Source organism: Heterodontus francisci, chromosome 28 (genome assembly GCF_036365525.1).
Source record: "Heterodontus francisci isolate sHetFra1 chromosome 28, sHetFra1.hap1, whole genome shotgun sequence".
Classification (NCBI taxonomy): Eukaryota; Metazoa; Chordata; class Chondrichthyes; order Heterodontiformes; family Heterodontidae; genus Heterodontus; species Heterodontus francisci.
This window is the reverse complement of record NC_090398.1, coordinates 26,249,451-26,267,812: the sequence shown is the minus strand read 5'-3', so window position 1 is coordinate 26,267,812 and position 18,362 is coordinate 26,249,451. Positions and strand designations below refer to the sequence as shown.

General features: G+C 41.8%; 2 protein-coding genes across 2 annotated transcripts in view; one reads left to right on the top strand and one right to left on the bottom strand.

Annotated features, from left to right (window-relative positions):
* LOC137345160 (sex peptide receptor-like) overlaps positions 1-15,459 on the top strand; it is a 50,449-nt gene extending 34,990 nt beyond the window's left edge. Inside the window, exon 3 of the mRNA XM_068008627.1 lies at positions 15,400-15,459. Within this exon, the coding sequence (XP_067864728.1) occupies positions 15,400-15,459 (60 nt within the window). The remainder of the gene's footprint in view (positions 1-15,399) is intronic.
* A 230-nt stretch (positions 15,460-15,689) lies between these two features.
* Positions 15,690-17,839, bottom strand: LOC137345159 (probable G-protein coupled receptor 139). Its single transcript, XM_068008626.1, has 2 exons — positions 17,662-17,839; positions 15,690-16,627 (listed from the first exon to the last, which is right to left on the bottom strand). The coding sequence occupies exons 1-2, from the start codon at positions 17,837-17,839 to the stop codon at positions 15,690-15,692; spliced, it is 1,116 nt and encodes a 371-aa protein (XP_067864727.1).
* Between the last annotated feature and the right edge of the window lie 523 nt (positions 17,840-18,362).

The window sequence follows — 18,362 nt, the reverse complement described above, 5'->3', positions numbered from 1 at the left end:
GAACTTCCAACCTGATGTTGTCTCCATCAGAAGTGACACCTCCTTCCACCTCTGCAACATCTCTGGCCTCTGTCCCTGCCTGAGCCTATCAGGCACTGAAAAGGCCCAATCACTCATCTCTGCAAGATTATTAGGTTACTAAGTGTTACTCACCAGATTACTAATTGTTAAAATCTACCTATTATAAACTAACAATTGACCTTATTATTATAAACTAACATTTAGCTTTATTAGAATCCTTCTTTGTAGTATGGTAAAATGGGAAAACTTATGAAATATGGCACAGTATAGAAAAGATGTCAAGGTAGAGGGATTCTGGGAGGTGATGTCATGTTTTAAATTGTTTACTTGCAGCAAAAAGGTGACACCTTGAGAGCAGACAGGGAAAACAGCTTCTGTGTAGAATTGTCTCATAATGAGATAAGGAACCTCGAAATGTAAACGCATGGAGATGAAGTAGTCAACACAAAGGGATACTAATTGCACAAATTCAAAAGGTTAGCAACCATCACAAAATTAATCTTGGTTGGTTCATAAAGGCACCCTTTAATACAAGACTAATTACTGATTGTGAGAGGGGAGGGTTAACTGGAAAGCTGCCAGGACAAAATAAGTCATGTCTTTGATACTGTATGGCAGAGAATTTTCAAAAATCAGTGAGACAAGAGAGAGAAAACGAGCAATAACTTGAAGAGCAAAAACTGCAAGAGAAAGAGTTCTGCGCTCTGCCGTCCAGTCTCTAACACGGTTACTAGGGTCACTGTTTAAAAATAAAGGGGTCGCCCATTTAAGACAAAGATGAGGAAAAGTTTTTCCTCTCAGAGGGTCATGAGTCTTTGGAATTCTCTTCCTGAAAAGGTGGTGGAAGCAGAGTCTTTGAATATTTTGAAGGCAGAGATAGATAGATTCTTCATAAGCAAGCGGATGGGTGGTTATCGTGGGTAGGCAGAAATGTGGAGTAATTAGCTCAGCCACTAACTTATTGAATGGCGGAGCAGGCACAAAGGACCGAGTGGCCTAATCCTGCTCATAATTCGCATGTTTGTATGTAGTATCTGTGTCAGACTGTTAATTACTGCCTGAGATTGTGACTAGAGTTTATCTGAAAACTGAAGTCGATTGACAACATGCTTGTGCTGCCAAGTCTGTTAGCACCTTAGAAGAGGGTATAAACCACCCCTACCTTATTGAATCTTAAATTATGACATCACATATGGGACTTGGCACATTGTGAACACTTTTTGAGAGAAAAGAAGGATCTCGAGTTCGTGATACTGATCAACTCACATCTTGGGAGGGAAAACCCTTTTGGTGAATGTGGAGAAATTAACAGACCCACCAGTGATTAAAGGCACTTATACGAAAATATATAAAGAGAATAAATGAGTCCATGTTGTTAAAGATAAACGGGTCTTCGAAGAGAAACACAAGGAAGTTACAAAGTTCATTCAAGATACAGTAGGCCAGAATAATTTTTTCAATCGAGATTTTTATTTCAACCAAGTTGCTTAAAGTGATGCATCTGAGAATGTTTTTGTCAGATCCTTTTGGAGACAAGCAAAGAAATTAACCCCGCTTCAGTTGTATTATTCATTTAATTCCCCACACAACATTTGCATTGCTGAGAGTAAAATTTATATATTGGACATTACTAGACTTTCAATTTCTAAATTGACATATAAAATTGGACAAATTAACTCATTGGGCTTTGGGCAGAGCTACAATGGATTCTTCGTGCTTTTTTTAAACAGGTGACAACAGTTTCCAGGGTCACATGAGAACTGATACCACAGCAAGAAACATAGAAACATAGAAAATAGGAGGAGGACTAGGCCATTCGGCCCTTAGAGTCTGCTCTGCTATTCATTATGACCATGGCTGGTCATCTGCTTCATGAACATGCCTGTTCCCGCTTTCGCCCCATACCTTTTGATCCCTTTAGACCCAAGAGCTAAATCTAACTCCTTGTTGAAAACACACAATGTTTTGGTCTCAAATGCTTTCTGTGGTAGCGAATTCCACAGGCTCATCACTCTCTGGGTGAAGAAATTTCTCCTCATCTCAGTCCTGTAATGTTTACCCCGTATCCTGAGACTATGGCCCCTGGTTCTGGACTCCCCCACCATCGGGAACATCCTTTCTGCATCTACCCTGTCAAGTCCTGTTAGAATTTTACAGGTTTCTATGAGATCGCCCCTTAGTCTTCTGAACTCCAGCGAATATAATCCTAACCGACTCAATCTCTCATCATAAAAGAGATCCAGCAGCTTCAAGAATTACAGAACTGATCTGCAGACATTAAATGTCACTGCATTTTCACAATTTGGTTTAAAGGCTTTGCCATCTCAAAAACTTTGGTTACTTGTTATCTTCCGAGACAAAGTGCTTGAAAAGGAGATGCATGCATTTCTGTCATTAATGTCAAACTCCATGCAATACCATCAAGCCTGGTCATAAGAAATCGTAATCCATCAGCAAAATTAAATTTATATGAGTACTTCAAGCAAGCGTAGGAGAATTCATTTGAAGTTCAAGGAGATCCAGAAAAACCTGGCGAATTAGAGAGGAGCAGCAGGAGAGGAGCGGATTTAAAAAGCACCAAAACCTGGTGAATAAGAGGGGAGCAGCGGGAGAGGAGCGGATTTAAAAAACACCAAAACCTGGTGAATAAGAGAGAAGAAGCTTTAAAAATAACAAACCCTGGTGAATTAGAGATGAGTAGTGGATTTAAAAAGCACCAAAACCTGGTGAATAAGAGAGAAGAAGCTTTAAAAATAACAAACCCTGGTGAATTAGAGATGAGTAGTGGATTTAAAAAGCACCAAAACCTGGTGAATAAGAGAGAAGCAGCAGGAGAGGAGCGGATTTAAAAAGCACCAAAACGTGGTGAATAAGAGAGAAGCAGTGGGAGAGGAGCGGATTTAAAAAGCACCAAAACCTGGTGAATAACAGAGGGTCTTCTGAACTGATGTTATCTCCATTCGAAATGACACCAGCCAGTCAGCTTTGCTGTGTGATTCATGCTGCAGAGTCTAGAGAGCTCTGTCCTCAGAACATCCAGCTATTGTGCTGACATCCAAGGGTTTAATTCCAAGTTCACGGGGATATATTTACAAAATAAGCATTACTTTAAAGTGTTAAAGATTTGACTGGGTGACTCGATTCATCAAAGAGCTTATCAACTTCAGATTCTTAAGATTGGCGAATTAGGTGCAGATTGACAGGTGGATATGTGATGTCGTAGCTATAACCGAGACCTGGCTTAAAGAGGGGCAGAACTGGCTGGCAATTATTTCTGGATGCAAGGTGTTCAGCAAAAATAGAAACGGAAGAAAAGGGGGAGGAGAAGAGCAAGAGTTAAAGGTTCAAGATTAACCAAGAAATGGCTTTAACCATTGTTGTCCTGGGAGAGAGGGAGTGAGGGAGAGATGAAAAGAGACAGAGGGAGAGAGAGAAGGGGAGAGATGAAACGAGAGAGAGGTGGAGAAGAGAGGGAGAGATCGGGTTAGAAAGCCATGGACAGAATCATGGACAGAGTCATGGACAGTGAAAGAGAGGGGCAGTGACAGGGAGGGGGCAGTAACTGCAGTGAGACAGGGACACCAGCAGATGGAGATGCTGAGAGGGGGCAGCAACTGCAGTGAGACAGGGACATCAGAAGATGGAGATGGTGAGAGGGGGCAGCAACTGCAGTGAGACAGGGACACCAGCAGATGGAGATGGTGAGAGGGTGCAGTACCTGCAGTGAGAGAGAGACACCAGCAGATGGAGATGGTGAGAGGGGGCAGTAACTGCAATGAGACAGGGACACCAGCAGATGGAGATGGTGAGAGGGGGCAGTAAGTGCAGTGAGACAGGGACACCAGCAGATTGAGATGGTGAGGGGGGCAGAGCAAGTTCCACCTCAATTGATCAGGTTCTCAATAAAATATAAATACAACTTGTGTTAAATGTTAATTTTCCAACTATGTAAACGCTTGTAACGTAACCTGGTTTCTGTTTGAAAAAAATATTTTGAGTGAGTAAGTGCTAATGCAGAAATAAAACAAGAACATCTAATAAAGTCCGAACATTTATTTACAAATAAAAATTCTCTGAATAAGTTACGTTGAATTCTTCATCACTAAAGTTATGACATCTCTCACTTCCCTTTTTGTGCTCTTATCTTCTCTAATATTAGTGAGAGGAATTGAAGTATTGATGCAGTTGTCTTTTGAAAATAGATATTAAATCTGATTTCACCAACCTGTCGGACAGTGCAGTTAGACCAGAAAAAACTTGTGGTGGATTATTTCCCCTGATTATCTCCTCGCATCACTCTCCCATTTTTATTCACCTTCATTCTGTGCTCTCTGGTTCCTGACTCCTCTCTGCTACTGGAAACAAACTGTCCTCATTTATCCAAACTCAGTGAAAGAATTTGAAAACTATTTGTTTCTCCGGGGCAGCTGCAGAGTAGCTCGTAGCTCCTGAATTTGTACAGTGACAAATAAGTGACAAAATCCCTCTGAATCCCCCAGGAAAGCAGAGGAAAGAAACAGTCAAGATGGAAAGTGAAACAAGTGACACTTTATTGCAGCAGCAAAAACTCATTGCCACATTTTCGAGGTAGTTATTGCTGAACTTTATGTAAACTGGAAGTGAAAAGTGAGAGACCTTTCATAAAAATTGTGCTAAATGGCTGTTTCTCAACTTTGTAAACCCTTGAGATTTTACAGTGGTAAATGTTGAGAAAATGATGCTGAATGCTTACCAGCTAATGCATAAATGCAACAACATCGAGAAACGAATCGTTCACAGATACAAGTGTACATATGGCTCAGGATTGTGCGGGAGGAGAGGGAGAGAGTGATAGGGTCCTGAAATGAGCCATTTCCAACATTCGCTGAATATCCCCGATCCCATTCCCACAACATTACCATCGGAGGGCCCGAGATATTTCTTCTTTGAATGTCTTTGTGTGTGAATGTCATTGCATCCTTCTGGTCTCTGTGCAATCAGCTATGTCAGCACAGATCCTGGAATTGGAACCTGGACCCTTTCCCACCTCAGAGTAACCACTAACCGAGCTCCCTTATTTTATTACATCTCATTCCTTTCCATTGACACAGAGTGTTCTCACCAGACAACTGTGAGCTTCTCCAGACTGAAGGACATATTTGTAGCAGAACATAAAAAACTACGAATTTAAAGATAGATCATTGACATTACAGCAAAAAGCATCAGCAAGCCTGTTACTGCAGATGATGATGTCTTGATATAAATAAGACATGAAATGAAAATCAATTTCCTCATTCAAACTGCGAGTTAGGCCTCAACTGCAGTATTGTGTTCAATCCTGGGCACCCACTTTAGGAAGGATGTCAAGGCCTTGGAGAGAGTGCAGAGGAGGTTTACCAGCCCAGAAAGAAGATTGTGTGTGTGTGTGAGAGAGAAAGGGGGAGAGGTTTCAAGGAATGGCCGACAATTTTGGAGTGATTAAAATTGGCTAGGAGTAATTAAAATGCAAGTTTAGTGGGTAAGTATAATAGATAGGCAAAAGAGACAGATTTCCACTTTGAAGCATCTTTGTTGTAAGATATGCTGAAAGAGACAGGACTCTATACTTCAGAGAAGGATAGATTTAAGAGTGAGCTGATGCACATTTAGAAGATGATGAAAGAAACAGATTGTGTTACAGTTGGGTTTGTTCCAATGAAAAAGGTTAGTGTGCACCCTGGAAACAAGTGACACTTTATTATAGCAGCAAAAACTCTTTGTCAGAATGTGGAGGTCTTTATCGCTGAACTTTATATAAACTGGAGGTGAAAATTGGAAGATCTTTAATACCATTTGTGTTAAATTGCCATTTCCCAGCTTTGTAAACCCTTGTAACATCAAAGTGGCAAATGTTAAGAAGTTTTTTCCGATTAATTACAGGCTAATTCATAAATACAGCGGCATCAAATAGAGTACAAAGGATCATTGACAAATATAACGGTAAATATGGATGAGAATTGTTGTGTGAAATGTCACTGGTTGTAAAAGTTCTCTTGGCTGCATCATGAACCTGGCTCTAGTTTCGTCTTTGTCACACAGTGGAATTGAAAAACTGAATAAAAACTGCCTGTTTATATTGCAGTCAAACCGGTCTCTCCAGCAAAAACTCTTTGCCAGAATTTCAAGGTAACTGCAATGAGACATTTTCAGTCATTTTCTGAACTTTCTGTTAACTGGAGGTGAATAGTAAAGACATTTAACACAATTAGTCTTAAATGGCCATTATCCAAACCGGCCCCTCCAGGTTTTAAACTACAGCAGTGTTTCTGCTGTGTTAATGAGGTTTTTGGGGGAGGGAGAGAGACAGACAGACAGACAGGTTTCTGTCTGGAATGGTCCATTTGCGATATGGCTGGAATATCCCTCTCTCCCCCATTTCCTGTTTGCACAGAGACTCTGCATGTGCAATGTCATCCCTGCATGGAAAATCCCTCCCAGCACTGTGTTAGGTTCTTGGGCAATCATAAAATTTGGTGAAATATACACCAATGAAATCATGAAAAATGGTTTTGCTTTGTACTGATGATTGGAAATGTGTCGACTCTAACATTACTAGTGTCGAATCGGTTCCATCATTACTGCCAGTGATCCTGCTCTAACACCACTGACAGTGGCGTCATGCTACAATTATTGACGATGAAGCTAAGCTATCATTAATGGTCGTGATCCTTCTCTAGCATTTGTTGCGCGACCCTCGTTTAGGTCTAATGCTATTTACCCAACTGTCGTAGTGACCCTATGGTGATCCTAATCTTTCTATGATTCCATGATTCTATTTAACCCCCATAAGTATTGTTGACTTCTAATATAACATTGCTGGTGCCGATAGAATGCCACCACTAGGTATGGTGGTAATCTTATTTATCGATTTATTGATTTTATTGATGGTAATCTTGCTCTAACATAACTATTGATATACCTAACCTTAAAACAATTGTATAAACCAACATTAGCAATCCCTGAGGTGACTGTACTCCAGAGTTCCTGGTGGTGCGACCTCAACAGAGACCATTAAATTTAAAACGAGATATCAAATCATCTCCAGATCAATTAAAGAATTACATGACAAAATTCACGTTGTAATACTTTTAATATAACAACTAAACTAAAAATTGGCATTAGCTAAAACATAAATGGTAGGTAGCTATTGGACGAAACTACAGAGAAAGTATTTCCCATTAACGTATCAACACCCCCGAAACCACCTCTGCCACATTTATACATTACACAGTGTTCTCATTGAAAAGGTATCTTTGCAGATAAAAGTCACAAATTCGTCCCAGCAGCAATGGCTTGAATCTCCCAGTGTCCTTCTCAAAGATGATGTCCTCTTTTGTCACTACTTCTGAGCACATTCGATTGTAGTCCCAGCAAGAATGCAACCTCTGGTGACCCCTTAGGGATTTTCATATCTTCAAATTTCGAGCCTTCAAACTGGGTTCAATTATCTTTGCTGCATTGGTGATCTGACAGCAGCTGTGGCACCACCAAGATGTGCACCAGTTTCTCTCTCTCCCTCTCCCTCTGCCTCTCTCCCTTTCAGTTAAGGCTGTCACTCACTGCTGGTCCTTTTTCCCTTTCATAGAACATAGAACATAGAACAGTACAGCACAGTACAGGCCCTTCGGCCCACGATGTTGTGCAGATCCTTTAACCTACTCTAAGATCAAACTAACTACCTACCCTTCATTCTATTATCATCCATATACCTATCCAAGAGTCGCTTAAATGCCGCTAATGTATCTGCTTCTACTACCACCGCTGGCAGCGCATTCCACGCACCCACCACCCTCTGTGTAAAGAACCTACCTCTGACATCTCCCCGAAACCTTCCTCCAATCACCTTAAAATTATGCCCCATGGTGATAGCTCTTTCCACCCTGGGAAAAAGTCTCTGACTATCCACTCTATCTATGCCTCTTATCATCTTGTACCCCTCTATCAAGTCACCTCTCATCCTTCTTCGCTCCAATGAGAAATGCCCTAGCTCCCTCAATCTTTCTTCGTAGGACATGTCCTCCAGTCCAGGCAGCATCCTGGTAAATCTCCTCTGCACCCTCTCTAAAGCTTCCACATCCTTCCTATAATGAGGCGACCAGAACTGAACACAATATTCCAAGTGTGGTCGAACCAGGGCCTTATAGAGCTGCAGCATAACCTCGTGGCTCTTAAATTCTATCCCCCTGTTAATGAACGCCAGCACACCATACGCCTTCTTAGCAACCCTATCAACTTGGGTGGCAACTTTGAGCGATCTATGGGCATGGACCCCAAAATCCCTCTGTTCCTCCACCCTACCAAGAATCTTGTCTTTAAGTCTGTATTCCGCATTCAAATTCGACCTTCCAAAATGAATCACTTCACACTTTTCCAGGTTGAACTCCATCTGCCACTTCTCAGCCCAGCTCTGCATCCTGTCAATATCCCGTTGCAACCTACAACAGCCTTCCACACTACCCCCAACACCAGCAACCATCGTGTCATCGGCAAACTTGCTAACCCAGCCTTCCACTTCCTCATCCAAGTCATTTATAAAAATCACAAAGAGCAGAGGTCCCAGAACAGATCCTTGTGGAACACCACTGGTCACCGAGCTCCATGCTGAATACTTTCCATCTACTACCACCCTCTGACTTCTTTGGGCAAGCCACTTTTGTATCCAGACAGCCAACTTTCCCTGAATCCAATTCCTCCTTACTTTCTCAATGAGCCTACCATGGGGAACCTTATCAAACGCCTTGCTAAAATCCATACACACTACATCCACTGCACTTCCTTCATCAATGGTTTTGTCACATCTTCAAAGAATTCAATAAGGCTTGTGACCTGCCCCTTCCAAAGCCATGCTGACTGTCTCGAATCAAACCATGCTTTTCCAAATAATCATAAATCCTGTATCTCAGAATCCTCTCCAATAATTTGCCCACTACCGACGTAAGACTGACTGGTCTATAATTCCCAGGGTTATCCCTATTCCCTTTCTTGAACAAGGTAACAACTTTTGCCACCCACCAATCATCTAGCACAACTCCAGTGGACAGTGAAGACGCAAAGATCATCGCCAAAGGCGCAGCAATCTCTTCCCTCGCTTCCCGTAATATCCTTGGGTATATCCCGTCTGGCCCCCGGGGACTTATATGTCCTCATACCATTCAGAATTTCCAGCACATCCTCCCTCTTAACCTCAACCTGTTCGAGCATATCAGCCTGTTCCACGCTGTCCTCACAAACGACCAGGTCCCTCTCATGAGTGAATACTGAAGCAAAGTATTCATTTAGGACCTCCCCTACCTCCTCCGACTCCAGGCACAAGTTCCCTCCACTATCCCTGATCGGCCCTACCCTCACTCTGGCCATCCTCTTGTTCCTCACATAAGTGTAGAACGCCTTGGGATTTTCCTTAATCCTACCTGCCAAGACTTTTTCATGTCCCCTTCTAACTCTCCTAAGTCCATTCTTCAGTTCCTTCCTGGCCACCTTGTAACCCTCTAGAGCCCTGTCTGATCCTTGCTTCCTCAACCTTAAGTAAGCTTCCTTCTTCCTCTTGACTAGCTGTTCCACATCTCTTGTCATCCAAGGTTCCTTCACCCGACCATCCCTTCCCTGCCTCATCGGGACAAACCTATCCAGTAGTCGCAGCAAGTGTTCCCTAAACAACCTCCACATTTCTGTCGTGCATTTCCCTGAGAACATCTGTTCCCAACTTCTGCTCCCCAGTTCCTGCCTACTAGCATTGTAATTCCCCCTCCCCCAATTAAATATTTTCCCATCCCGTCTGCTCCTGTCCCTCTCCATGACTATAGTAAAGGTCAGGGAGTTGTGATCACTATCACCGAAATGCTCTCCCACCGATAGATCTGCCACCTGGCCTGGTTCGTTGCCAAGCACCAAGTCCAACATAGTCTCCCCTCTAGTCGGCCTATCTACATATTGAGTGAGGAAACCCTCCTGGACACACCTGACAAAAACGGCTTCATCCAAACTATTTGCACTAAGGAGGTTCCAATCAATATTAGGGAAGTTGAAGTCACCCATGACAACAACCCTGTTACCTCTGCACCTTTCCAAAATCTGCCTCCCAATCTGTTCCTCCATGTCTCTGTTGCTATTGGGGGGTCTATAGAATACTCCCAACAAAGTGACTGCTCCTTTCCTGCTTCTGACTTCCACCCATAATGATTCAGTAGACAAACCCTCCTCGACGACCTCCATTTCTGCAGCTGTGATACTGTCCCTGATTAGCAATACCACTCCCCCACCTCTTTTACCTCCCTCCCTATTCCTTTTGAAACATCTAAACCCTGGAACATCCAACATCTGTTCCTGCCCCTGTAATATCCACGTCTCCGTAATGGCCACAACATCGTCGCTCCAAGTACTGATCCATGCTCTGAGTTCATCACCCTTATTCCTGCCACTTCTTGCGTTAAAATAGACACACTTCAACACATCATACTGGCTGCAACATTGCCCTGTCAACTGTCTAACCTTCCTCACAGACTCTCTGCACTCGGTATCTGCCTGTTCAACAGCTACCCCATCCACCGATCCGTAGCTCCGGTTCCCATCCCCCTGCCAAACTAGTTTAAACCCTCCCAAAGAGCTCTAGCAAACCTCCCGCCCAGGATATTGGTGCCCCTCCAGTTCAGATGCAAACCGTCCTTCCTTTACAGGTTCCACCTTCCCCAGAAGGTATCCCAATGATCTGCATATCTGAATCCCTACCTCCTGCACCAGTTCTGTAGCCACGTGTTCAGCTGCACTCGCTGCCTGTTTCTCGCCTCACTAGCACGTAGCTCCGGTAACAATACTGGGAATACTACTCTGCTCGCCCTGCCTTTCAGCTTCTAACCTAACTCCCTATATTCGCTTTTCAGCCAGCAGGCAAAGGAAAGTTTGCTTTTTTTGAAGTTATCCAGAGCAAACGTCAGTACATGTTTGCCTTTTACATTTGTCACACTCCGTAAGTCTGACCAGAAGAAAATCAGCAGATGGAGATGGTAAGAGGGGCCTGTAACTGCAGCGAAACAGGAACACCAGCAGATGGCGATCGTGAGGTGGGCATAACTGCAGCGAGACAGGAACACCAGCAGATGGAAATGCTGAGCCATTGCTGATGGGAGATTCTGTGTTATTGAGAGTTTGAAAGTTCCCTCAAGTTTGAGGAGTTTACTTTATGTAAACTTGAGATGCTTAATAAAATAATTTCAATACAATTTGTGTCAAATGGCTGTTTTCTTACTATGTACACTTGTAACATTAAACTGGTTGCTGTCTGGAAAATTATTTTGATTGATTAACGATAATGTATAAATAAACAATAACATCAAATAGAACAAACAATCATTTATAAATAAAAACTCTCTGAACTATGTTGTGTTGAGTTCTTCATCACTAACGTTATGACATCTCGCTCTCTCAGTGTCTCTCCCTCTCTCTCATTTCTCTTTGTGAGCTGGTATCTTCTCTACTATGACTCAGAGAAATTGAAGTTTTGATCCGATTGTCTTTTGAAAGTTAATATTGAATCTGCTTTCAGAAACCTGTCAGAGTGTGACTTCCAAAACAGAACAATTCCCTGTCTATTTGTTTCTCCCCTCTGCTAGTGTAAACAGTCTCTCCTCATGTCTCCAAACTGAGGGAAAGATTTCGAATGCAATTAATTTCTCCAGGACAGCAACTGCAGAGGAGCTGGAACCTCCTGAATGTGGACAGGTGCTGAACAAAAATCCCTCTGAATCCCCCCGGAGTGCAGAGGAACGAAACAGTCAGGAAGCCAAGGGAAACAAGTGACACTTTATTACAGCAGCAAAAACTCTTTGTCAGAATGTGGAGGTCTTTATCCTGAAGCTTTATATAAATGGGAGGTGAAAAGTGGATGATCTTTAATACCGTTTGTGTTAAATGGCCATTTCTCAGCTTTGTAAAACCTTGTATGATTAAAGTGGTAAATGTTAAAATCGTTTATTCGATTGATTACAAGCTAATGCATCAATACAACAACATCAAAAAAAGTCCAAACATTGACACACCTAACTGTAAATATGGGTGAGAATTGTTGTGTGAAATGTCACCGGTTGTAAAAGTACCCTTGGCTGCATCATGAACCTGGCTCTAGTTTCAGTCTTTGCCACACAGTGGAATTGAAAAACCGAATAAAACCTACCTGTCTATAGTGCAGTCAAACCAGCCTCTCCAGCAAAAAATCTTTGCCAGAATTTCAAGGTAACTGCGGTGAGACATTTTCAGTCATTTTCAGAATGGTCTGTTAACTGGAGGTGAATAGTGAAAGACATTTAATACAATTAGTGTTAAATGGTCATTATCCAAAGTGGCCCCTCCAGGTTTTAAATTACAGCAGCTTTTCTGCTCTGTTAATTAGATTTTTGGGGGAGGGGAGAGAGACAGACAGATATTTAGGTTTCCACTCGATTCCTTGAGCCTGCCACGCCATTCAACAAGATCATGGCTGATCAGATTGTACCCTTAACTCCGCATTCCTGCCTAATCCCAATAACCTTTCATCCCCTTTCTTATCAAGAATCTCTCTACCTCTGCCTTGAAAATATTCAAAGACTTTGCTTTCACTTCTTTTTTAGCAAGAGAGTGCCAAAGATTCTCGAGCCTGAGAGAAAAAAAAATTCTCTCCATTGCTGCCTTAAATGGCCGATCCCTTAATTTGAAACAGCGACCCCGAGTTCTAGATTCTCCCACAAAAGGAAACATCCTTTCCACATCCACCCTTCAAGAACCCTCTGAATCTTATATGCTTCAATCAAGTCTCCTCTGACTCTCCTAAACTCCAGCGGATACAAGCCCAGCCGATCCAGCCTTTCCTCATAAGACAACCTGCCCATTCCAGGTCTTAGTGTAACAAATTTTGCTTGAACTGCTTCCAAAACATTTGGGTCCTTCCTTAAATAAGGAGACCAATATTGTACACTGTACTGCAGATGTGGTCTCGCCAATGCCTTATATAACTGAAGCATAACTTCCCTACTTTTGTATTCAGTTCCCCTCGCAATAACTGATAACATTCTTTTCGCTTTCCTAATTACTTGCTGTACCTGTGTATGAACATTCTGTGATTCATGCACTAGGACATCCAGAAGACTCTGCAATATCTCACCATTTCGATAATATGCTTCTTTTATATTCTTCCTTCCAACATGGACGATTTCACATTTTACCACATTATATTCCATTTGCCAGATCTTTGCCCACTCACTTAACCTATCTATAACCCTTTGTCTCCTCCTTACATCCTTTTCACAACTTACTTTCCTACCTATCTTTGTGTCATCAGCAAATTTAGTAACGAGACCTTCAGTCCCTTCATCCAAGTCATTTATATAAATTGTAATAAGTTGAGGCCCCAGCACTGATCCTTGTGGCACATCACTCCTTACATTTTGTCAACCATAAAATGATCTGTTTATGCCTGCTCTCAGTTTCCTGTTAGCTAGCCAATCTTCTATCCAAGCCAAAATGTCACCCCCGACACAATGAGGTTTTATTTTTCTGCAATTACCTTTGATGTGGCACCTTATCGAATGCCTTCTGGAAATCTAAGTACAGTACATCCACCGGTTCTGCTTTACCTACAGCACATGTTACCTTTTCCAGAACTCCAGTAACTTCATTAAACATGATATCCCCTTTCACAAATCCATGTTGACTCTCCCTGATTACCTTGAATTTTTCCAAGTGCCCTGCTGTAACGTCTTTAATAATAGCTTCCAACATTTTCCCTATGCCAGATGTGAAGCTACCTGGCCTGTAGTTTCCTGATGTTTGCCTCCCTCCCTTTTTGAATAAAGATAGTTGATGCGTTAGATTTAATTTTCCAAAATTAAAACTAACGCATCAACTACCTCACTAGGAACTACAAAACAACGTGTCACTGTCAGTTTATTTGACAAATAAAACACAAAGTGGTGAAGCCCTAATAACAAAAAGCTTGCTGCGATCAGGAAGAAGTTGAATAGTGGGAACCACACATACCCCTCACCACGTGGCCATAACACCATTTACAATGTATCGTAAGTGTACCAGTGAAGTTTTCTTTAAATTGTTTTCAGGGTGCGGGTGGCGTGGGGAAGACCAGAATTAATTGTCGATCTTGATTGCCTTGATATTAACTGAATCCTCAGTCATTTCAGAGAGCAATTGAGAGTCAAGGATCCGGATTCAAAAAAATAGAAGCAGAGAAAATTTACACCACAGAGGAAGGCCATTTGCCCCTTCATGTCTATGTTGGCCAAAATGTACTATCCATCCTAATCCCAATTCTTGGCTTCTGGTCCATCATCCTGTAGGTTACGGCACTCCAAGAGCATATGCAAGCATTTTTAATGCAAGGAGAGAATTTGCTTCTCCTGCCATTTCAGACAATCAGTGATAAATATTTGGCTTAAACACCTTCTGATCGTTCTGCCTGTTACTTTAAATCTATCCTGTCTGATTAGTTGATTGAGCAATTAAAGAAAATGGGTTATTCTTATCCACCTTACCTAGTCCTATTCCTTACAATGCACGTTTGTTGGTGTCAGAATATTTCGATCCAATATTAAACTATATCTCATCAGTATTATGTATCTGTCTCGGTGAATTCTGTCACGCAGATCTCTCGCTATTAATTTTACACATGTCCTTATTCTCCACAATTACATCAACCATTTCATGCAGTTTTGTTATCAGCATGACTGACCCTGGACTGGACTCGTTCTGCGGTGTGTCAGCAGGATGCATAATCAGATGATGAAGGTTTCACACACAACTTAGTTCTGCCACACTCCAATATCCCATAAACATCGACTAAGGTATATCTGATCCAAGCAATTCTGCCCATTCATATTATCTATCAAATCATCTGGGGATCTAAAGGCGATTGTTTGGAATTTTCCTCTGCCTGATCCAAATGTTTCAGGAGGGGATAGATTGAAGCAGATTGTTTCCATTAATTGAAGGATCAAGAACGATCGGCCATCGGTTTAAGAATAAATGCAAGCGATTTGGACCTTAGCTGGAGAGTCATGAAGTTATGGAATTCAGTGAGAGACAACTTATATCAATATTCAAGTTAAAATTATATAGCTGGATGAATAGAAATCCGTTGAACACATGTGGACACAGAGAGGATAACTATTACCTCCGGTGGAGGTAAACGACATCAAGGACTTGTTGGGCCGAATGGCCTGTTCCTCTGTTAGAATATTCCAATATTTTGTTGCCCAGATGATATTTTAAGTAAATCTCTGTAAACAGAGATGTTTAATGTCACCGTCCATTAACAACCTTCATTTTTTTCTGCACGAAATATGATTTATCTGATAATTAAAATTGTACATTTCATTTCAGTACATGAGGTGTAAGGCAGTTAAGGCTGATGCCCACATGTTCTACCGACACCTTTGGTGAAACTCAATCATGATTGTTCTTTTAAATTTTGCTATTGTGCTATTTCATCAAAATCGATTATGTTCACTCTGGGACATCAGCAGACATCAAACACAGAGCACAAAATGAAACGTAAGGTGCTTCCTGCTATCTGTTTACTTTTACAGATCCTGTAATTTAATCTAATTCATTTTCCTTGGGATAGAGAGACGCCCATTCTAAAATGGAAAAAAAGGGGCTGCAATTCAGATCTAGTTCGGGGAGAAATCTTTAGGTGCATTTTCCAATTTATGAATCAATTTGAGAATCACTATCCGAGGAGATTTCACCACCTTCATCAACTCTTTCCTGAATTTAGTTTGGGTCGCTGCATAAATGCACGTGTTTGTGCAGGAACTCAGATACATGAGCAGATATCCACTTTCAGTGGCGATATATGCAGGGGCTGCATAATCACCTCTGAAATGAGCAGTGTTTGTAAGTCCGGTAGTTACAAAACTCACAGCAGCTGTCAACCACAACAGAATAAAACTGCCTGATATCATGAATAGTAAAACGATGGAGGTCTTTCTGGTCCCTATCTGTGGATCACTGCCATTCTCACCGTTGTGAGCCCGGAGTCTCTTGCGGGCTCTATTGGCTACGAGAATACGTCTGACTGTCAAACAATTAAACACTAATATCAAAACAAAAGGAAGCCAAGGAAGTAAAATACTTTGAAACCAAGAGAACGCTACACCCGCTGGTGATAAAACAAACTCCACTCTGGAGCGGCAACCCCAGGAAACATTGTTAATTATTCTCTCTTGTTCATATGCAAACCAAAAGGGAATGTCGCTCAAACAGAGAAGAACAGTAATGGCTGTTATAACCGAGGCTGCATTTCTCCCTGTGCAATACTTTGTTTTCAACTTCACACAACATATTGCAATAAATCGGTCAAATGTGAACGAGACTGTAAGCCACACAGACGTATCTAGGGTGATACAATTCAAGTACACAATTAATTTGCAAACGGCGGTATAGGACAGGAAAAACTGTGGAAAGTGATAACTGAAAATATGCTTCACTATCACATGGAAGATCAGGACCAGCAGATCTGCCGCTGCCATCGCCACCATGTAGAAGGAGATACATTTGGAAAGTCCGCACTTTCCTTTGCAGAGAGTCACGATTGTCAGTAGGTTCGCTGTAAGAAAAAAGGCAGCGAGATAATTAACGGGGACACTTAGATAATGTTCATAGTATATTGTGGAAAAATGTTCAGATGCGTCCCTACAGAGGATTATTAAAATGAATAATTTACTTGCATATCTATATTATATATCGATATATATATGTATGGGTGACTCTTGACACATTATTTAAAAGAAACATGTGGTTGAAACTCAATATAGAGGGACTAAATATTGTTCCACAGACTTCAGTCAGTTCTTGTCACGCATGAAATATAATTTCACAGCATTTAATGGAAATATCTAAATTCAAATAAAACATTTGCCAGTGGTACAAATATTCACGAAAGAAAAACGAACAGTACAGCACAGGAACAGGCCATTCAGCCCTCCAAGCCTGCGCCGATCTTGATGCCTGTCTAAACTAAAATCTTCTGCACTTCCAGGGTCCGTATCATTCTATTCCCATCCTATTCATGTTTTTGTCAAGATGCTTCTTAAACGTCGCTATCGTACCTGCTTCCACCACCTCCCGAGGCAGCAAGTTCCAGGCACTCACCACCCTCTGTTTAAAAAACTTGCCTCGCACATCCCCTCTAAACTTTGCCCCGAGCACCTTTAACCTATGTCCCCTAGTAACTGACTCTTCTACCCTAAGAAAAGCTTCTGACGATCCACTCTGTCCATGCCACTCATAACTTTGTAAACCTCGAAGGTTCAATTCAGCAGAGGGAACCATACCTGCTTCCAGAGCAACAATTATTTCTCTAAATATCTGTTCGCGTCCTCTTTTGAGGGAAGGTGACTGCAATCTTAAAATTAACGACGTGAAATAGAGAGGGAACAACGGGAAAAGTGAGATAATTAACAAGAACAGACCAGAACAGCGTCTCACCAACTGTGGTGACTTGTTGGATTACCAGTTATAATCACTTACTTTTCACGGGAGATAAATGCCTCTGCAATTTGGACAATTTCGAAATCTGTTGCGTGATCACAAACAGAGAGAAAGCCAACAAATATTCAACAACAAAGTGCACCGACTTACCGGGAACACCAAAGGTTGCGAGAAGAGGATAGTAAATTTCCTTTATCTGTTGAATTATTGGCCTCATTTTATAATCGACTGTGTGAATTCTGTTTGGCTTTATGATTCTGAATGGAGTGTACCTGCTCACCGTGAATGCTGTGCCTTTGTAGAACAACCCATAATCTCCTGAGACCATCAGGTTACACAATAAATGACATTTGTTGCGAACAATTAATAAACAATTTCCTACTTCAGTTCACCCGGTCCGCCAGTGGGGAAACTGTGTACCTCAGTCTACAAAACTGCGTCCATTAAAATCAATGATTGGAACATAATCCCAGAAGGAATGTGTTGTGCACGTGCAATGTGATCCCTGCAGGGAATATCCCTCCACAGACTGCGTTAAGCTCGTGATGCCTGGTATAATTCAGTGAAATATACACTCAAGCGTTGTACCATTAAGATTCGTTTTACATTTGAACGAGAGGAGCCATATAATTACCGTGGCTACAAGAGCAGGTCACAGGCTAGGAATCCTGCAGGGAGTAACTGACTCTCCAAAGCTTGTCCACCATCTACAAGGCACAAGTCAGGAGTGTGATCGAATACTCTCCACTTGCCTGGATGGGTGTAGCTTCAACAACACTGAAGAAGCTCCACGCTATCCAGGACAAAGCAGCCCGCTTGTTTGGCACCCCATCTACAAACATTCACTCCCT

Excerpts from the sequence above, each read along its gene's own strand:
- LOC137345159 (XM_068008626.1), bottom strand. The coding sequence starts at position 17,839 with ATGGTCTCAGGAGATTATGGGTTGTTCTACAAAGGCACAGCATTCACG. Across the intron at positions 16,628-17,661 it reads CGCAACCTTTGGTGTTCCCG|CGAACCTACTGACAATCGTG; the intron begins GTAAGTCGGTGC and ends TTTTTCTTACAG.